Raw genomic sequence first — 22,820 nt, forward strand, 5'->3', positions numbered from 1 at the left:
ATTTGAGCTGTATTTCAGTAAGTTATTTGCCCATGGTGACTTTTATTGTTAATGCAGTTGGCTGTGCCTAGAAATAACAGTGGTCATTTTTTGACGTGTTAATGTATGCAAGTTTGTAGATTGAAGGCAGCAAACAAATCTCTTGTTTCTAATCAGGGTACATCTTGTTAAGAAGGCTGTAATGTCTCGATTTTCTCTGCTATCACCCAACCTGCCACTTCTCAATAAGTCAACACGCTGGTCCAAAATGTATACACATGTGTTGTCAAGTACACGCAAATTCAATTTTAATGAGGGTAAAGCCTTTACCACATTACCCACCACTTGCCCAAATTGTGCAATGTTATTGGGACTGCCTGTAAGGCCACACCATCCAATAATTTAAGATTAATGGAGGGAGCCTTGATAACTACCACCTTCTTGCTATATATATATATATATATATATATATAGATGAGCCTGGTCAGAAGAATGGCAGGGGCACTTGCAGGCAGGGCACAGTCCTACCACACTGAACATGCATCCCCACTAGAAAATCCAGGCCTTCTTGGCACACATTTAACACTTTTGACATCAAAGGTCTCTTTCGGCATAAAGACACTACAATTGCTGCTTATCCCAAGTTCAAGGTTTAGTTTTCAATAATTTATAAGCTGCTGCACAATAGCAGATTTAAAGGGTATCTGTTAGCTCTCTCTCACACAATCCTATTCATGTCACACATCGGTGCACCTTTATATTCCCAGTCTGGTCTACCATTTTCCTGAACACAATTGTGTTCAAGGGAAATGTCAAATAAAGAAAGAAAATCTTGCAGTTATACAGAACCTTTCAAGGTCTCAGCATGCTTTATAGCTAATGAAATATTTTTAAAGTGTAATCGCTGTTGTAACATAGGGAATATGGCAGCCCATTTCCACACAAGACCACAACAGCAATAAGATAATGGCCAGATAATCTTTTCTTAGTGATATTTGCTGAGGGATAAACATTGGCCAGGACATCAGGAGAACTCTCTGCTCTTCTTCAAACAGTGCCATGGGATCTTTTAATTCCATGATTTGACTTAACAGGGCCTCGGTTTAATGCCCTATTCTAAAAGTGGCATCTACAACAGCGCAGCACTCCCCAAGTACTGCTGTAGTGCCAGTCTAAATCATGTGCTCAAGTCTCTGGTTTGTTACTTGAACCCACGACCATCTGAACAGAGATGAAAAGGCTACTGAACTCAAGGCTGACTTACATACATCAGTGTGTGGTTCCAATAAAAAGAGACAAGCAAAGTATCAGGAAATTCTAAGGAATTTGGGCTTGACTTTTTTGGAAGAGAAGAGACATCAGAGTGGCTGAATTGAAAGTTTCACAATTATAAGAACGTTTTACAAAGTCCATCTAGGAAATTGCTCACTATGGTGCAGGATTATGGTATCAGGGGACAGGAATTAAAAATAAGTTTAGGAGTAAGGTGGTAAGTCAGATCTCTTTTTCATATATAAACATGATAGAATTTTTATTTAGAAGTTAGAATTCCTGGGGGCCAACATGAATGAGTTTTTATGGCAAGGAAGGAGTGATGGAACTGTGGAGAAGGCAGGGTCAAAATCAATGAAAAAGATATGCATCTGTTGGGCCTAAAAGGTTTAGAAGAAGGAGGGTGGGAGGAGGCTCATGTGGAGCATAAATGCCAGCAGACAAGTGGACTGAGTGGCACTTTTCTGTGCTGTAAATGCTATGTAACAGCCTCTTTCCATTCTCAAAAAATCCAGCTAAGGATCTTGACATTTGGCACTGTAGTTTAATAAAATCAAATGGGAGTATGGTTAAAATTTCAATCCATACACTTTTGTCGGGTTCTTTGGGCCTCCAAGGAAATCATTTAAAGTGGTGAAACATATGTCCCAAAGTAATTCCTACAAGTCACGTACTGTCCAAATTACTGCCAGAAATCTGCAATTTTGCACAGAAAGTTAGTGGGATTGGTTTCCGAGTGAATTTGAATGGTACTAAATCACCAGCCCATCTAAATCACTTGCCCTAATGGTGTCACTTTATTTGTGCTTCAGCAAAGCAACGATGGAGCCGAGCAGACGGTTACACTTCTGGACCAGTCATTAACCACGTTTTATACAGCACCTTGATCTGAAAGTTTATTTTTAATGTTCATCATGGTCTATTGACACTAAATTAAATACCATCTCTGAGCCTGTGTTAGATACGTAAACAAATAGGAATTCCTTCTATCAGAAAGGTCAGGGAATGTTTTCATCATAAAATTTACTTGTGAAGTAACTTCAATACAAGTGCAAAACTGTATAATCTAAATGTTTGATTAAAATAATTACCACGGAAATAATTACTCAGCAATCAGAGACCTCCAGGCAAAATGTGCGGTTCACAATGTTTGAAAATAAACACTTTCTTGCTTGAAAGGCATTGCGATGATATTTGGGCTGGGGAAGGGTGAGGGGGTGGGGGGATGTTGGGTGGGATAAATGATAAAAAACATGTTGCAACATTAACATTTACGAATTACAAAAACAACATATTCAATTTATTTTCGTTAGATATAACTCCCTCATTCCCTGCCCCAAATATGTAGTTTAATGTAGTTTCACCCCAGTGCTTGACATGTATTAAATAATTTTAAAGAGACAGTACTGTTTGGTTTGCCTACATCATAAACTATATTTCATTATTAATGAATACAAGTAGCAAACGATTTCATGTGCTTTGCTATAAAGTTCAATTTAAACACCACAAATGCATTTCTGAAAAAAATGACCTTGTTCTCCACCACTACCACCATCTTTCTTGTGCGTAGTCAAAACAAATTAAAGCAAAAGTGTTTAAAATGCATAAGAGCGTTGTTGCTTCTCCAACCCCAACCTAACCACAATAAGAAGAATGCAGGTTTTCAGCATTTTACCTACTGGACAGCTGAAACACTCTATACTAATTAAAATCTGGTTCAGAAGAAAGGGGAGCAGTGTCTGATTGATGTGCCATATCAAAGAGTCAGTCTTGGGTCATAATTTGAAATCAAATCTATACAGTTCAAGAACTATACTGTTGCCCTGAAATGAAATCAAAATTGGTTCATGTCATGGAGCTCCCTTCAGTGCTAACTGAAGTTTCTTCCAAATTCAGGGTTCTCTGCGATAGTTTTATTGTGTGGTACTGTGACTTTCAATTTGACATTGCTACTTCTCTTGCATATCATAATCCATCGAGATGATACAAATAATGGTACAAAGGTGACAAAGGGGTTTCTTGAACTCGAACCATAAGGAAAGCCTATTTGCCCAACAAAAGAAAATCAACTTTGTTACAGTCCCATTCTTCAGGGCTATCCCAGTCTGAGTGTGTGCACTCCATTTACAGTCACACCCAAATACAAAGTTATTGTAATGCAAATACAAAATTTCAATGCACTATTTCCATTCATTCCCATTATACAATAACAATTCGAACACAAGCTTATCATTTCCAATCATGTTCTTAGCAGGCTTCAACTGTATCAGCTCTTAGAGATGCTTCTAGCAGCCAATGTGGACTGCCAAGAAACAATACAGCTTTGTTAGTGGTGCTGCTTCTTCACATAAAAGGTGGGACTGGATGCCCAACCACATTTCCTTGGTTGATTCTAGATCACATCAAGAGTTGACTGAGTGCTAACAAAACACATCATAAGCAAGGTGTGGAATTTTGCGGGGTTTTTAACCTACAACCAGGTAGATTACAGGTGAGCATTTTGACTTCTTCACCACTGAGGTAATTCGCTCTTTGCGTGCTGAACTCTTTGGACCTGGTCATGCAATAACGTTGCACCAAAGTGTAACTGGGTGTAACTAGCCACTCATATTGATCAGGTGTTTACATGGGCCAGAGCGTTATTTGCTGGATAGCAAAAATCCACTGCTCAGGATGCAATAGCATATATTTACAGTAAATTAATGGAATTAAGGACGTTCTGTTCATGGAGGCCAAATCACAGGATCACATTTGCTAATTAGTTAATGTCATTTTCATTACTGGCACCTTCTGGACGTCGTAGTTTATCCACGTGCTCATTTATCTGTCCATCACCACCCCGCCTATCCTCTGTTTGCACATTCAGAGGATCCTCCTCATCCACGTGACTGACATCATCATCTTCATCCTCATCTTCATTCTCTTGTTTTTTTTCTTCCTCCCCTTGGACTTCCATCCTCACCTGACATTTAACATCTACTTTGTTGCTGTTAATGACATGGCTACTGAGATTGCCCCCTTCAGGGCTATGGTTCTCTGTGATTGGCGAGGAAGAAGCTGATTCAATGCTGACTGGTGAGATGTCGCTGCTGCTGTTGTTGTGATTGACTGTCACCGAAGTGGCTATTGTCGATGGTTTGACAGGAATCTGCCAAGAGGGTATCTTTGGAGCTGAAGGCGAAGATGGGAACTGTCGTCTACAACCAAAGTACAAGATTATGCATGTTAATAATCATAAAATCTACTGGACATATCTGCAGCATCTGTAAGCTCTATTTAGAGTTTGACATTATTTTACGAGGGTAGGTTTTCTTTGCCTAAAGGTGACATGGTTTCCTTCTCCCCACTGGGAGTCTACACTAGATTTATATAGAGACTGCATTTCTATCTGACTTTAAGGGCATTATAATTCTGAAATATGTTTTGGGTCCCTCTAGAAGTCCCCAGCATCACAGATGCCAGTCTTCAGCCAATTTGATTCACTCCATATAATATCAAGCAGCAGCTGAAGACACTTGTATACTGCAAAGGCTAAGGGCCCTGACAACATTCCGGCAATAGTACTGAAGACTTCTGCTCCCTTCTGGCGCCCTTAACTAAACTATGCCATACAGCTACAACACTGGCATTTACCCTATACAGCTACAACACTGGCATTTACCCTATACAGCTACAACACTGGCATTTACCCTATACAGCTACAACACTGGCATTTACCCTATACAGCTACAACACTGGCATTTACCCAGCAATGTGGAAAATTGCTCAAGTATGGCCTGTCCGCAAAAGCAGGACAAATCCAACGCAGCCAATTACTGCCCCATCAGTCTACTCTCGACTAGCAGTAAAGTGATGGAAGGGGTAATCAACAGTGCTATCAAACAGCACTTGCTTAGCAATAACCTGCTCACTGACGCTTGGATTCTGCCAGTGCCACTCAGCTCCTGGCCTCATTACAGCCTTGGTTCAAACAAGAGCTGAACTCCAGTGGTCAGGTGAGAAAAACAGTCCTTGATAACAAGGGAGCATTTGACTGAGTGTGGACATCAAGGAGCTGAGGTCAATGGGAATTAGGGAGAAAACTCTCCGCTGATTGGAGTCATACCTAGCACAAAGGAAGATTGTTGTGGTTGATGGAGGTTAATCATCTCAGTTCTAGGGCATCATTGCAGGAGTTCCTCAGGGTAGTGTCCTAGGTCCATCTTCAGCTGCTTCATCAATGACCTTCCTCCTATCATTAAGGTCAGAAGTGGGGATTTTCACTAATGATTGCACAATGTTCAGCACCATTCGTGACTCCTCAGACACTGAAGCAGTCCATGTCCAAATGCAGCAAGACCTGGACAATATCTAGGCTTGGGTTGACAAGTGACAAGTAACATTCATGCCATACAAGTGTCAGGCAATGACCATCTCCAACAAGAGAGAATCTAACCATCACCCCATGACATTCAATGGCAGTATCATCACTGGATCCCCCACTATCAACATCCTGGGGGTTACCATTGACCAGAAATGAACTGGACTAGCCATATAAATACTATGACTACAAGAGCAGATCAGAAGCTAGGAACAATGTGGCGAGTAACTCACCTCCTGACTCCTCAAAGCCTGTCCACCATCTAAAAGGCACAAGTCAGGAGTGTGATGGAATACTCTCCACTTGCCTGGATGAGTGCAGCCCCAACAACACAAGTAGTTTGACACTAACCAGGACAAAGTAGCCCGCTTGATTGGCACCCCATCCACAAACATTCACTCCCTCCACCACCGAAGTACAATGGCAGCAGTGTGTACTATCTACAAGATGCACTGCAGGAACTCACCAAGAATCCTTGGACAGCACCTTCCAAACCCACAACCACTACCAACTAGAAGGGCAGCGGACAGATGGGAATACCACCACCTGGAAGCTCCCTTCCAAGCCACTCACCATTCTGACTTTGGAAATATATCGCCGTTCCTTCAGTGTCGCAGGTCAAGATCCTGGAACTCCCTCCCTAACAGCACTGTGGGTGTACCTACACCACATGGACTGCAGTGGTTCATGAAGGCAGCTCACCACCACCTTCTCAAGGGCAATTAGGGATGGGCAACAAATGCTTGCCCAGCCAGAGATGCCCACACCCCAGGAATGAATATAAAAGAAAACACCATGGAGAACCTCCACATTCAATTGTGCTCTTTATAGTCACTTTGCTTCAGTGTCTATTGCAGATAAAAAGACAATGGCCTGGATTTTGCTTTAATAATAATGGCAACTTCTGGCATTCTCACAAATGCAGGTAAAAACTGCTGCGGTCAGAAATATCCTGGCACCTCCACAGGGTTCACTGTTACAGTCCTCACTGCCAGACTTGGCACTGAAGTCTCTAAAATACATTAACTTGCCCACTTGTTCCACACTAAGAACTGCACGATACATTGAGAAACAAGTGAATTTTTAATCTTGTAATAAGTGGGAATTACTGAACTTCTGAGTTTCTCAAAAATGAATTTTACAAGTATAGTCTCATTCCCTAAGAAAATTAGTGTTGCAGACTTCAGAATTTTTAAAAACCTTCTCTGTTTGTCTGTTTTATCTCCCTCCCGTAGTAAGTCCCAATATTTATCTTGCTTCTTGTACATATTTTAACATTAATTTACCATTTCCAGCCTTTTTGAAAAATTCCTGCTTTAGACGCCAAGTGTCTCTGCAAGAATTCGACAATCTGAGACCCTCACATTTGCGTATACTGGTCACACACAGCACAGGCCCCCCCCGAATAGAGTGCTGCACTGAAACAGACAGCGAATTAGTGCAAATTCCTGCTGACAAACCAGCAAAAGATTTCTGGGCAACTGCCAGTGAGGTGAATGGCGAATCTCATTCCTTCGTCGCTGAGAGCAAAACTGTTCAATTCCTGTCTTTCGCATGAAGAGGAGATAATTCTACTGAGAAGCCCAGAACCTTTTAGGAATATTTTTGGAGCAAAGTTCTGGATTTTGGATGTCGTGACTAGCAAAGGTTAGTTATTTGAAATAGCAGGGAATCTTGGTTTAACCCAGGTTTCTGATACGAGTTCGGCTTCAGGAGTTTTGAGAGTTAACTCTGAAAGGTCCAGTACTCTTTTCTCATCCTGGCATTGGGCGGTAGGCTGGTTACAAAGAAGGGGCTCATATGGTAATAAGCACACCCAGGAATTAGGGGGAAAGTCAGGGATCAGGCTGCTAAATCTATTGACCAGAGAGGTCACAAAAGGTTAGTTAGTGAATTCTACTGAGAAATAGGTAGGGCCTGGACTGGCCTGTCTCAAGAAGAAAGCTGACCAGGCCCACCGAGTAACCTTCGATCAGTTCCAAGAACTGGTTACTCAGCCCAGTAGCCACCAGGATAGGGTAATATATTTATTATTTTGCTTACTTAGGAGGAGAGGCTGATCTCAAAACAAGGTGAGATTTGCTATCGACAGTACTCTGCATGTTTACCTGATGGTGAGCTAAATTACAAGCATACACAATTAACATATAATCACAATATCCAGTTCATATATTATAGGAATCACATTATTACAAAATTTGCGTTACATTACCATATTACAAGAAACTGGTTGGCACAGATGAATTCCTAGACATGAGGTATGAAGGGTCTACATGCAGGAGAGACCACTGTCATTGAGCCCAAGAGAATAACGAACACTAATCCAAAATACAGATGACAATTCTAAAGAAACTAAACGAGTGCTGATACCCTCCAAGGCGTCTTTGACAGCACCTCCCACTCCCAAAATCTCTACCACCTAGATAGAGGGACAAGGGCAGCAGAGGCATCAGAACCTGCAAGTTCCCCTCCAAGTCACAGACAACTATGACTTGGGAATCTATCACCATTCTTTCATTGTTGCTGTGTCAAAACCCTGGATCTCCCTCCCCAGCAGCACTAGATGTGCCTTCGCCACACAGGCTGCAACAGTCTGAGGTGGGCTCACCATCACTTTCTCAAGGGCAATAAATGTTGGCCTGGCTAGCGATGCCCACATGCCATGAACTTCAAAAACTCATTCTATTAAATGGTTAGGGTTTATTCTTTTGATTGTGAGCCAGCCTGCACTATGTGTAACATGTCTCTGATTGAGATTTATGGAAAAATTATGTTACAGTTCTGCAGAGCTCTTCCATGCTGACAATCAAGTAGAATAATAGCAATGCTTTTGTGTAATGCCTGCCTCCTAAGTCAATGATGAGATCATTTCACTCGAAGGTGTCAGGAGAACACAGATAGCCTAAATAACTAAACACAGACTAGAGAACAATAACTCTGTCTGAGAACTATTCACAATAATAAATAACCCAAACTGGTTAGGGAATGGGTGGAGGGAAGGTGTGGGTAAAGGTGAAAAGGAGAGTTTTTGAGGACATCAGCATGGGATTATCTGAAAAACACACTATTTTAAGAATATGGATTGTTCTGTTACCCCTGCACCTTTTGTTTTGCCAATTTTCTCGATCGAATGTGCTGACTCTTACTGGAATTCACTTCCATTGTTGCGAGCAGAACTTCTGTCTCGGTCAAGTCCCAACAGAGTGTGTGAACAGGACCATATAACAATGGAGGACCCCCTCTATCCTCTGCCATTGGATTGTAATCAGCAATGGAAACACTGTCTGATCCTCTAGTCTGGGGCTTTGAAGTTAATACTTGCATTAGCTGTGACCATCTAACTTTGTGTAGACCTGGAACTGAACCTGTGACCCATTGATCTGGATGGGTCAGGGCCTTTTCCCATTGGACCTTTGGGGAAGCTCAACTTAAGGCTATTTATTCAGTGATAATCTCATTTCAAAACCTTTTTTTTGGGTGAAGGAGCACCGTTTGCACACAAAGTAAAGGCTGGAGTTTACCTGTCCTTTCATTCAGGTTTCAGTACTAGTCCAGATCAACTTTACCTGCTTAGGAGAAGTCCTTTCAATGAGGTGATCTCAGCTTTCAATTCATTCACACTCTGAGACTCTAGGAGCCAATTCGTAGAGGAAGAAGCCTAAGGAAACCAGAGGAATCAAGTTTATGTTTCAAAATAATTAAAAAAAATATACAACTGAACTTGCTATTGGCTATGGAGTGTTAGAAATCACAGTTAGGCACTGGGGCACCAAGCCTTCCTATGCATAACAAATCATGTTTCCAGAACAGCATTTTCATGTTGTTTGTTAATTCTTCTGCCCCATATTTTCCCCCCTCTTGGCCTGACCTGAGGAGGCACTGACCTGCTACTACACTAATCTGACACCAATTCGAAAGAATCGTCCTATCTTCAGGCAGTGGGTGGTTAACAGCATTAAGACAACTTCTTTTGTTTCAATTTTCAGGATCATTAGATGCATATTTTCTTCCAGGAGGGAAGGAGAGAGACTATCGAGCCAACGGCTTCAATGGTCAAGTCTGCAACAAAATGGCCCAAGTCTTATGTGCTGGTAGGTGGCCAGAAGATTACAGTACGTAGATACTACGTATAGGGGTGTGCATTGGTCAGAACGTCTGTTGACATGTTCTGGCTCTTCCTAAATGTCATCAACTTCATTTAAAGACAGGGGGAAAGTGAGCCCCACCTCAGTTGTTGTTATACTTTACCACAAATGTCTCACCAGTGCAGAGCATGATCACAACAAATTAAAACACCAACCAAACAGCTCAAAATTCTAAGGAGCTGGATTTAATTGAAGTGACCACCTTGACAGAAATTTGGTGCACCCGTGAGAACTGGAAATTTATATAATCCAGCGTGACATTTAGGTATAATGCTGAAAGGGTGTTGCACTGTCCGGTATGCTGTCTATTGGATGAGAGGTTAAACAGAGGTCCTGACTGCCCTCTCAAGTGGACGTAAAGGAGCCAATGGGTCTATTCAAAGCAGAACAGGTGTCTTGATTAATATTTATCCCTCAACCAACATTCCTAAATGCAGGTTACCTGTTATTATTGCATTGTTGTTTTTGGGTCCAAAAACTCAAATGTAAGATGATGCAGAGAGTGAAAGCTATGGCGGCTAGTGACCCAAGAAACAAGTTTGCAATATGAGAGAAAAATTAATCTCCAAAAATGTTTACAGGAAAGCAAGAGCTAGACATTTCTGCCAGTAACAAGACTGAAAAATAAGGATTGACCAGTGGTTAAAGCAGAGGAATAGGAAGGTATCTTCAAGGAACATAGAACTAAAGATATGTTTATACTACAACAATAGTGTCAACGATAAGTGATTTCGCTTGCACTGGTGCTACAGTTAATAGCCTATGCATCCACAATCAGCACTCAACCTGACATTTGATCAATAAACAGTGAACTCTGCCAAAATTAATTTAAGCATTAACACTCAATTTACACCAGACTTTTTTTAGTGTTGGTGCAAATATGAAACAACTTCACAATAATTTCAAACTTAGTATAAATGCAACTTTAAAAGGATTCTAACTCCTTCACTTCCTGTATTTGAAGAACAACCTAGGCTGATTTAAGTTTAAAATTGCGTTACCCTCAAAATGGGTTTCAAGCGTTTCTTTGAAACATTAAGGGTGCTGCAGACAGCATGTTTGGTTCAAAACCTCAATAAGGCTTTGATCTCAAGTTCATCAAATTATAGGCTTTATTTAAAGAGCAAGAGGTATTTTATACATTGATTCCATTTCAATCGCACAGATGGGATTGTGTTTTCCAATTGTTGCCAGGTGTGAGAAATTGGTCATCAGTTCACACTCTGTCCAATTAAAACAGTTAATGGAGGTGTCAGCTGTGGCTCAGTTCATAGCACCCTCGCCTTTGAATCAGAAGGTTGTGGGTTCATGTCCCACTCCCGGAAACCAAGAACTGTGAACGTACTCAAAAGAGTTACAATCTGTGACTGTTGATAACTCAAAAGAATTTTAAAAAAAAAAAAATAGTTAATATTTAATTGCCTGGCTATTGAGACCAAATTCTTCTTCAACTGAAAGTTGAGGTGTCAGCTGTGGCTCAGTCCATAGCACCCTCGCTTTTGAATCAGAGGGTTGTGGGTTCACGTCCCACTCCCGGAAACCAAGAACTGTGATTGTACTCGAAAGAGTTACAATCTGTGACTGTTGATAACTCGAAAGAGTTTCAACTGAAAGTTCCTATACACTTCACTGTCATAGAGGTGTCAGCTGTGGCTCAGTTCATAGCACCCTCGCCTTTGAATCAGAAGGTTGTGGGTTCATGTCCCACTCCCGGAAACCAAGAACTGTGAACGTACTCGAAAAGAGTTACATTCTGTGACTGTTGATAACTCGAAAGAGTTACACTTCACTGTCATACTTGCATAAGAGAAATGCCATAATAAGTGCTGTAAATGTGTCCTTAAAATGCCGCATCAGTCCTGGGGCTGAATGTTGGGAAAGGAAAAGGCTAATGTTATTTAACAATGAAAATTTCCACAAATGAAACATTCCTTACTAGGGGTAGAAGACAAGCCATCAAGCCTACAGACCCAAAGGCGGCTCAATAAGGGGGATATAAAGATGTCCTGCCTTATTTGGATCTTTGTGAACAAAGGCCCTGAGAAGCTGGGAATAAATTAACAAGCTGGTACATTGGTCAGCAGGACATCATAGGGAGCCTGCAAAAGGACGTAGATAGGTTAAGTGAGTGGGCAAAAATTTGGCAGATAGAATATAATGTGGAAAAATGTGAACTTGTCCACTTTGGCTGGAAGAATAGAAAAGCAGCGTATTATTTAAATGGAGAATCTGGTAGTACAGGGATCTGGATGTTCTGGTACATGAGTCACAAAAAGTTAGTCTGCAGGTACAGCAAGCGATTAGGAAGGCAAATGGGATGTTGGTGTTTATTGCAAGGGGAATGGAATATAAAAGTGGGAAAGTTATATTGCAGCTGTACAAGGCCTTGGTGAGAACACATCTGGAATACTGTGAGCAGTTTTGGTCTCTTTATTCGAAAAAAAGATATAATTGCATTCAGGGAAGGTTCACTCAACTCATTCCTGGGATGAGGGGCTTATCTTATGAAGAAAGGTTGCATAGGTTAGGCCTACACCCATTGGAGTTTGGAAGAATGAGAGGTGATCTTAATGAAACAAAGGTGATCCTAAGGGGATTTGATAGGGGATACTGGGAGGAGATTTCCACCTGTGGGAGAGAATAGAACCAGGGGAAATAGTTTAAGAATAAGACATGTACCACTTAAGACAGAGATGAGGAAATTTTTTTTCTTTGAAAGGGTCGCTAGTATCTGGAATTCTCCTCCCCAGAAGTCAATGGAGGCTGGGTCATTAAATTCAATCAAGGCAAAGTTAGACAGATTTTTGATAGACAAGGGAGTCAAGGGTTATGAAGGCCAGACAGGAAAGTGGAGTTGAGACACAACCAGATCAGCCATGATCTGATTGAATGACATAGCAGGCTCGAAGGGCTGAATGGCCTACTCCTGCTCCTAAATCTCATGTTCCTAATTCTGTTAACTAGTCAGATAGCTAATGAGTCTAATCCTAAATTAATCTCACCAATTTATATCTCAGACACTGATTTCAACTGTAAATTTATAATCAGCAAGCAATGTTAAATGACTGTGACATAACTAAGCTGTCTTTGTAACCTCGCAATTATTTTGACAATTAACCCTATCTACAAATTAAACTATATGTCAATACTTAAGTGCTGCTAATTAGGATTCTAAAATTAATAACCAATTGCTAGTTCATGATTTTATTGCCTGACTTCTTTGGTAATTGGTGTGAATGGGTTAATTTGTTCGATCAGTTGTTGGTGTGGATCCTGGCGGGAGGTTGGTAATAAAAACACAAATTTTGTTAAGATACAAGTGTTTGGCAAGAAAAAATTAGGCATCATTAACTCCTAGGCATAAACTGGGTGGTAAACCCCAAGCCATTTTTTGACGCGACGTTAAAGTGAAGGGATTAAGAATTTGTCTTGTGTGCTTGATAAATGTTCTTTTAATTATAAACTGCTAACAGCAGTTTATAAGGAATTACTTCCATGCAACTTATCATCAGAAACTGCTATCAGGAACTTACTTAAATGAACTGGAAAGATTTAGGCTCTCTTTTCTGTGTTTATTTTTTCAAGAACAATTCATACATTGTGTAAGTTTGGTTGTTTTCCTTCTAGCACCTTACTGTGCCTTTTTTCTTCCATATATTATAGTCACCTGGATGTAAATCTGACCAAGCATTTTTAGCCTGTACACAGTTTAGCAACTTGTTATTTTCTACCTTTGAAGGTGCCAGAAAAACATGATGGGTATAGTGTGTATTCTTCAGTGTAAAATGTTAAACCTGGGTATGCTAAACCGTACTTGAAAGTGGAATGCGAAGGTTTTGGTTCATTAGGGACTCAGTTTAGGCTGCTTATGAACAAAGTGTTTTAAAAAATCCCAAACTGTAATACTTCCCCCAAATATAATTTCTTAGCCTGGGTCACAGTTTCACAGACACCCGTCGGCTTCCAGTATTTCATCCAAGTGGTATCGCTTATGTCCAAGCCTGGGTGAATGCGAGTAAGGCACTTGACTGCAACTGCATCATAGTCAAGCCTGATCCCATCTCTTCTCTAACACTGACACATGGGCTTTCTGTCAGAAGTCAAAGGACAACACTCAGGAATATGAACTCTGGCTAATGTTTAGAACTTTTTGGGGAAAAAAGTAGTACACCAATGAATGTGCTTTATGCCAAGTCTACAGAGGGTGTTATTCTATATCGCTACCCCATCAAATTCTTAACTGAAGGCAATATTATGCTAAGTTTAGATAGATATGAAATGGGTTATTGCTGTACAGCCCAAATTAACCCAACTAATCCTGAGCCCAGAGCCTTTTGATGGACAGTGATAATGACTATCTGAGTTGTTTCGCTGCTTCTGTTCTATGAGGAGTAATTTATCATTAGAAGGTACCGGATAGAAGTTGTAACCTCAGTGGCCAGGACACCAGGGATAATTCCTCTGCTCTTCCTCACCTGATCAGGCAGACAGGGCCTCGGTTTTACGTCTCATCCAAAAGACAGCACCTCCAACAGCGTAGCACTCCCTCAGCACTGCAATGGAATGTCAGCTTTGATTTTGGTGCTCAGTCCTGGAGTGGGACTTGAACATGGAACCTTGTGACGCAGAGATGAGAGTACTACTAACTGAGCCATGGCTGTCACAACAGGGAAATGAAGGAGGGCTGGGCTGCGTTCTTACAGTTTTATTTGGTCATTTATGAGAAATGAGACAGGCAAACCTTTTTCATTGCTTAACTTCTTTTTCTACTAATTTTCCCAGTAGTTATAAAAATTCACCAAAAAACCCACCATGTTAAGAAAAGATACTAAAATCAACCACAATACTACTTTTCTGTATATTATTTTAGCTTATGGAAAACTACTGAGGAGAACCAGGAACTTTAAATAAATCAGTTCAATAGGAATTAGTTCATGATGAACAAAAACTATTTCAAATCAATGAAATCTAACCTGAAAAGAAAAAGCAAAAGATACAAAGCAAAATACTGCTGAAAATCAGAAAAAAAGGCAGTAAATACTAAAAACACTCATCATGTCGGACATCCTCTTGGGAGGGAGAAACACAGGGTTAGCATTTCAAGTCAATGATCTTTCCTGACGCGAGTTCATAAACACTGCTCTGACTCATTGAGGGCTTCCCTGAATTTTCCGTGCGCAAAAAGAAAGTGCTTTCTTTTGTTAATACTGAGGTACTGTTCTAACGTTACTCGTGTTACTTTAGAGAGGGTGAAGTTCAAATTTGGGTGGGAGGGGTGAGTTTCCTTTTCATGAATGTTAAGGGTATCTTTTAGAATTTCTAAACCACAACTTAGATCATTCTACAAAAGGTCACATCGTTGAGCCAAGGTCTTTCTTCAGAAAAAAAGAATACCAAGTATACCAGAGTTCTCCACATTACTTGAATGAAGAAGGGAAAACAGGATTTTGCACAGATACCACACATCCACTTTTAAAGGAACTTTAGCACCATTTGAGCATCAAGAATCCTACATGAAGTAATATGAGAGGAATTTGACCAAATACAGTATCATTCTTATGTGGAATGACTAGTATCTGATCATTTTTGAAAGTTTTAGATTTGAATATCATCTAGCTGACGGCATCCTGAACATTACTACTGGGATACAAGATCAATATTTAAATCATATTTACTTAGGCTAAATAATAATGCTGACATTAATTTAGAGTTGACAATTTCTGTTACATGTTACATAGCAATCTGACTTCCCAGTTATAATTTCCTTTCTTAACCCACCTAAAATAATGACGCATTGAACAATCTATTTTAGACTAGTTGTAGGGTAATCTGGAAATAAACTAATAATTCCCAGAAATATAGCAGCCAATAATTCAGCAAATAATTATTTTTGATCACCATATGGTTACTGAGTATGAATTGTCCCTATAATTTTATTCTAATTTTTGAACATTGAGAAATTATATAAAGATCTCCAATTTAAAGGCGTAATAATCAGTATTAACAACTGAAAAATTGGATTTGTTTTATGACTGAACCAATGGTGAAATTTGGAAATGGCAACCTAGGTTCAATGCTCATAGGAAAATTGATCACTTAAAGCTAAGCTGTCTTGGTACTAGTTCCTTCACTACTGATCTTCTATTTATCCCAAGCATTCAGCATGAGCTAGAGGGTTTTATTTTGATATATACTATAAACAAAATTCATGGCAAAATATCAGGACCTATATTTTGGGTACATGAGACAGGTGTTACTGTCAAGATGATTACCTGGAAAGTGATACCAGTCCAAGTTACAATCTATCAAACTGCAGCACTGCATTTATCCACTTTGTATGTCGCATGAAAACTATACCCTTGTTATTAGCATGCCCAGAACCTCCAAGTTAGTTTTTGTGCAATTCTCCACTCTCCAAGTTAGACACACAATGATTTTTCACTTCGACTGAAATGGGTAGGAGGCTTTATATTTATAATTCACTTCAACATAAACCTGCTCACATTAAACAATTTGGGGGATTATAGGCATGCACTTGGGTTCACCAGTTGTGCGCACACTACAATTCAAAACATGAGACTATATATAAACTGTAGCTTCCAACCAAACGTCTTTCCACAATTACATCAGATAAGCAAGTATTCTCTCAAAAGCAATTAAGTATACAAGGGCTTTTGGAAGTTGGGGGAGAATTTTTAATCACATCACTAAGGTTATACCACATACCAATATCTGGTACAAGTAGGCAATTCTTGACAGTAATATTTGAGTATTGATCCATGTATTCTCAACTTCATCTCTGAATGTGTGCACACACAGGTAGTGCTGCCTCCTGTGGCTGGGCGCTCTGCCAACTGTTATCACTTAAGCAATGTTAACAGCTGAATAGTCATAAAACCCTAAGCCTAACGATAAGTGGTTTTTATAAGAAACATGTGTTGCTAATCACTCATTGAGCACCTGGAAACAATTCTGCAGTTTTCCACATTGGCTTTGATATAAGGCCCTTATGTTTCCAAAGTAAATTGGAAATTAATTCTAAGGACTGTAATATGATCTGCCTGTTGTGTCATTTCGCTGTTTTGTTATAACCTTTGTTTCACACATGCTGAATTTCCCACCTGGTCCAAGATGGAATGTAACACCTGTCAATTTTCAGCAGGCTCTCGAGGGAGGAGAGAGATGTCTCTTTTTGTGTCATTTTATGTAGTTACTAGTTTCTTCACCATTTTTCAGAAATTTCTTATTCAAAGCAATTAACCCCCATGTACTGCTTTTGGATCAGGGTAATTTCTGCCCAGTACAGGTGTTTTCTTAGAGACGTCTCTGGTTCTTCTTACACAATAGTTTTATTGTGGCATCAGTAAGATGATCCTGGAGTGGTGTGAGTGGGCAGCACAGACTTTTGGTGTCGCTCATGTAACTCTGCGAAGAGCAGAAACAGAGCTTCCCCTTTGCCTGGAACTCCACACACTGATCCTGTCACTCTTTGTGAAACATTTAATATTGCAAAAGAAATCATCTCACCTATCTCTTCTTTCTGTTGAAATTTAAAAGCAGCACAGTGGAACGCTCATACTCTTTTAATGCCAAGTTTAAATAGCCAACTTTGTACCAGTTACAGATATACCACATTAATGGATAGTGCAAATGATCAGTGACCTCTCCAGGTGCTAGGCAACTCAAAATTAATGCAAGTTTTAACATGGCGGTGCACATTTCACATTAGTGAGGCACATCAGTGCAAGTGTCCAAATTTTGCAATGCTAATAATGGTGAAGCTGTCAGGTGTTTATCATCATTGCATTGGTGAGAGGCACAGCATCTTCGGGAGATATGCAGGAAGTGTCATTCTGTGCTGCTCCAGAGGCTTTGTGATTGTAGTCACTGGCTTCAGGATTAGAAGGGAAGAACTGGCACTGTGAGAATTTGGGCTGATTGCCCGCTAATAACAAAATATTTTGCTCCTGGTGTTTCCAGGAGAAGAGAGCCTCTGGAGTCACTTCGCTAATAATTAAAAAGTTCGAGCCAGTGAGGATAACAGTACTGGAAGGCATTTCAAATTTTAAAATGGCTGTGGGAGGATCTGACTTGTTAAATCATTTAATTTAAAGGCTTTTAAACATTATTGTGACACTATTTATCTGACTTTTTAAAAATGTGTATAAATTTATGATCTTTTAAATGAATATCATTTATCAGGCTTTTAAAAAATGTATAAACAAGATTTTTTTAAAATTATTCTGCTCAAATTTATTTGCTTTGATCTTTTGTTCCAATGACATGAATCTATTTTGACAGATGCTGCAGCAGTTCAGTTTTAACAGATCCAGTGGGTGTGCCTTCTATTCACTGCAATATGAGATCTGCTGTTTTTTTGCCTGCATTGGAGAACGCTGCAGAACCATGCTGAAGTCTGCACAGTGAGGGAATCCTTCTTCCTTGTGGAATTTTGGCCCACAGTCAAATTAGGTAAGTTTTGCACTTAAGAGGTCAGTGGTGAGGGCCATTGCTTCTCCACTGAACACAAACTCCAGGCCACAGAGTGTAACTTCAGCAAAAAGAAACCAATGATCGTCTGTGTTTGTAGTGGGATCTTTGAGGGTGGTCTTCCTTGCATGCATCTGGGCAGTTGGTAAGGAACCAATGATGGCTTGCACCACAACTATATAATTTTCTTTTATATTTAAACTCTTCAGTTTTCGGCTTCACTCATTGTTTATTACTTTCATCACTTTCAAGCTGGAAGAAATGCACAGATTTGTAGGTTGACAGACTGTTGCAACACATCAGAGAGAATCTTTGATGCTTTCTGATGGTTTGAAAGGAATTGAAGAGTTTTGTGCACTTTCAAGTTTGTAACAACACTGGGCTCGTGAGGCACCAAAGTTGATTAATACAAACATCAGTGGAATAAAATAAACTTTTTTTGCAGAAGAATACTTGTTAATTCAAGATGTATTTTCCTCCTTAACCAAACATCATTTTCCTGAGGTAAAAGCAAAATGCTGCGGATGCTGGAAATCTGAAACAAAAACAGAAAATGCTGGAAAAACTCGGCAGGTCTAACAGCGTCTGTGGAGAGAGAAAAACAACATTCTGAAGAAGGGTCCTACAGACTCAAAACGTTAACATTGTTTTTCTCTCTTCACCGATGCTGTCAGGCCTGCTGAGTTTTTCCAGCATTTTCTGTTTTTGTATCATTTTTCTAAGGTTGTTAAGCATCAACGATTAGTGGTTCCTATTACTCTCTACAGCCAATCTCAGGGAGTCACTTTAAATGTGAATCTTCATAAGATCGAGCACAGAAACATTAAAGTTTCCTCCAGCTAAATTCATCATATTCACCGAGGGCCCCTTCCAGTTGCTGAGCTACTTTCTTTAGATACAGGAAAGGCTATAAATGTTAATACCCCAAACCCTTTTAACAACAATGTGCATTTATAGAGCACCTTTAATGTTGGGAAACACCCCAAGGCGCTTCACAGTGGTGTAATCAGACAAAAATTAGCTGAAGCAGGATGTAGGAGGAGTTTTTTTCACATGGCTGGGAAAACAGTTATAGTTTGATCCAGGCCAAAAATCCATTCAATGGCTTCAGCTGATGCAGTGTGAATGATTGTGAAGCGATCAGAAAGGGATCTCTCAGGGCAGAAGTTCACTATGTGGACGATGGTCTGACTTGGTTGGCCACAGTCACAATTTGTGCTGCTCCTAATGTTCCATTTGTGGAGCAAGTGACCACATCTTCCCCGGCCTATCCTCAAGTAGTTGAGGGTTGTCCAGATTTTTGGTGGAAGGTTGAAACCCAGGTCTTCGCTACCTGGGTCAGTTACCAGGTAACTGACATTTGCAGTCAACCAGGAGTTGAGCCATCAAGAGGTGGGGCTGTCGTCAGTTTGTAGTGTGTGGAGTGTGTTCCAATAGGGATTATGGGATTTCAAATGAGTGCCTGGACTGTTTTTTTTGTGGTCCTGTGTTAGCAGAAGTGTTTTGTTAGCTGTCAACCAGTGGGGTTGGGAAGTTTTTTCTGCAGGAATCAGGAGGTTCAATGTGTGCTGGCACAGGAAGCTTTTCAAGCTGTGCTGGTCTCAACATTCTAGAAATAAACCTCATGATTTTCCAGAGTTGGATAGCTACCATGTATAGCAGCTCCTGAACTAGGATGAACAGCCCAGAAGCTTGGTTAAAGAGGTGGGTTTTAGAGAGGTACCTAAAAGGAGAGAGGGGTGGAAGCAGAGAGGTTTAGGGAGGGAATTCTCGGTGTTCAGGGCCTCAATAGTGGGACAAAGGGAGTGCAGAATGCGCAAGATTTTGAGGAACGATGAACTTGGAAGGCTGGTAGGGCTCAGGCATGCAGCAATTTGAACATGACTATGAGAATTTTAGATTTGAGTTGGTAGATGAGGAGCCAATGTAGGTCAGCAATCACAGAAAGAAAATAATGAACTCCAGATAATCTCTTTTTGTGATGTTCGCGGAGAGATAAATATTGGCCAGGGCACTGGGGATAACTACCTCAGCTCTTCTTCAAAATAGGGCCATGTAATCTTTTACATTCACCTGGGGGGGCAGCATGTGAAAGATGGCACCTCTAACAGTGCAGCATTCCATCAGTACTGCACTGGAGTGTCAGTCTTTTTTTTTTGCTTAAGGCCTGGAGTGGGGCTTGAACTTCGAATCTTGTGACTCAGAGGTAAGAATGCTACCAACTGATCCATGGATGGCATTGGATGAAGGGTGACTGGGATATGCTACTGCAGCAAGAGTTTTGGTTGAGGAAAAGCTTATGGAAGGTGGAGGATGCGAGGCTGACCAGCAGAGTAGTGCAATAGTTAAGTCTAAAGATAACAAAAGCATGGGCAAGCATTTAGTCAGAAGATAGGTTGAGGCAGGGATGGAGATGAGGGATATTACTTATATCTAGTATAGTTTAATTACAGGTTGTGGTGGCTTCTAATTAAAGTCCCCACCTCTAGACATTAACTCAGCATGAAATCACAAAAAATTACATCATGATTAAACCTAGAAAATGCAATTTTCCACTGCCATTAAGATCCCAGTAAAACTGGAAAAATGGTTCTTTACAATGGTCTTTTTGGTGCAACGACTTTATGTAACAGAACTCCAACATGCTAAACTAGTGTCAGGTTGGTGAGGTCCCTGTGAAGCAGCTACAGCTTCTCGTTCTTGTTGTGGATTTTGTATTCTGTGCGATGGCCAACATCATTTAAAAGTCACGCTCATTTTTCTGATGTTAATAAAGCTTCAAAGTCAATAGAACTTTTGCAAATATTAGCAATTGCTAAACCAGCTTGGTGAAACATCAAGACTGTTACTACTAGTCCTAAACACAGCGCAAATACAGATAAAAGTGAAACAGAGAATGAGACGAAGCCATTTAGTTTATTAAACCCATTTCCTGCTGGGACCAGGTGGAATCTGCCTCATCACAGGCGGTACCCAAGTACTCAAGCATCTGAAAGAGCTTAACTACCACTGAAACTTTAAAAAAATTAGTAACAGTTATCAACTCCCAAAAATAATCAAGCAAAACTTCAGAGTATTAAACTAACCATACATCCCTCACTGATTAGTTCAACCCAGCTGTATTTTACAAATAACACATCTAGTCCTGATAAACAGGAACAGGTGTTATTGAAGTTGATCTAGAACTGTTCTTATAACCTTCAAACTTGCTCTTAAGTAGATAGTAGAAGATCCTTTTTAGAAGTTGTTCACATAACATTAAGTGCTTTTTCTGGGATACTTTGCCTTTGCACGAGCAACATGAACTAGGCTTGTTCATTTTCATTCTTGTACTGCATGAAATGTGACAGCCAATTTGTACACAGCAAGCTCCCACAAACACCATTGTGGTAATGACCAGATAATCTGTTTTAGTGATGTTGGTTGCGGGATTATTATTGACCAGGACACTGGGGAGAATTCTCCTGTTCTTCCAGGAAACAGTGCTGCAGGATTTTTTATTCCCATCTGAGAGCGCAGACAGGGCTTCAGTTTAACATGTCATGCGAAAGGTGGCACCTCCAACAGTGCAGCACTCCTTCAGTTGCTGCATTTTCAGTTTAGGTTTTTGTGCTGGAGTCTCTGGAGTGGGGCTTTAAACCACAACTTTCTGACTCAGAGGTGAGTGTATTACCTCTGTACAAGTTGAAGACTACGGTTGGTTAAGTCGTTCCCTTGCATGAGTTTCATTATCATTTTGCATATGACGTATATGTTGTACAACTGTTTGCATTGTAGGCTTGAGGAAACATATGGCCTCTTCCTGCTCTTATTTCTTACGTTTGACACCTCAAATTCACTTAGGTCTAACCGGGCTAGATCTTTAATACCATATTAGGCCAAAGTCTCCCTGCTCATGACCTTTTTCCCTCTGTTCCCGAAGGCACCAACTTATCCTGGGGTGGCAGTTCCACAGGTGCCAGCCTCCCTTCTGGCATCTCACTCATGCAACCAATATTCATGTCAGCCTGAACATCGAAGGTCAGCTGAAGATTTTGGGGTAGGTCAGGGGTTGGGGGGAGGGATTGTAAATGAAGGAAAAGCACACCATCTAAGAAATGGCTGATCTCGACTTGACATAGAAAGAAGCTTTTGCTTTACAAAACTGTCTGGGCTTTTGAGCATCATGAATACTGACATGTAGGAAGCGTAGGGGATCGTACCAGTCTTGGCACTTTTTATTTTATCTTCCACTCAAGTTAAAGTTGCTCTAATTCAATTTTTTTTAGACAGATGCCCAGCTGATTATCTGGTAAAGGTGGTCTGATTGAGCTGTAATTGAACACAGTTCCCCGGTTTACAGTCTAATGCTCCAACCCTACCAGTGTCAGCCCAATTTGCTATCCTTGTTTCATTAGTTTCACTGGTGTTACTCTCCCTTCTCAATTTCTTTTATTGATTGAAGTATGTATGTTCTGCTTTAATTTAGCTCTCCATTTATTCACTTTTTCTTTACTAATCTTTTTTGCTTCAGCTTTTGAGATATATCTGTTCAGTGTCAGGTTTATTATTCCTCCTACCCGGAATTTGCTTTT

The 22,820-nt window shown here is 40.3% G+C and overlaps 1 protein-coding gene across 1 annotated transcript in view; it reads right to left on the reverse strand.

The window, feature by feature from the left end:
* Positions 1-2,660: 2,660 nt before the first annotated feature.
* pex14 (peroxisomal biogenesis factor 14) overlaps positions 2,661-22,820 on the reverse strand; it is a 194,602-nt gene continuing 174,442 nt past the window's right edge. Inside the window, exons 8-9 of the mRNA XM_078557755.1 lie at positions 9,178-9,269; positions 2,661-4,448 (exon numbers count right to left, since the gene is read on the reverse strand). Of these exons, the coding sequence (XP_078413881.1) occupies positions 4,010-4,448; positions 9,178-9,269 (531 nt within the window). The 3' untranslated portion in view covers positions 2,661-4,009. The remainder of the gene's footprint in view (positions 4,449-9,177; positions 9,270-22,820) is intronic.

This window comes from Cetorhinus maximus, chromosome 15, assembly GCF_964194155.1.
Source record: "Cetorhinus maximus chromosome 15, sCetMax3.hap1.1, whole genome shotgun sequence".
Lineage (NCBI taxonomy): Eukaryota > Metazoa > Chordata > Chondrichthyes > Lamniformes > Cetorhinidae > Cetorhinus > Cetorhinus maximus.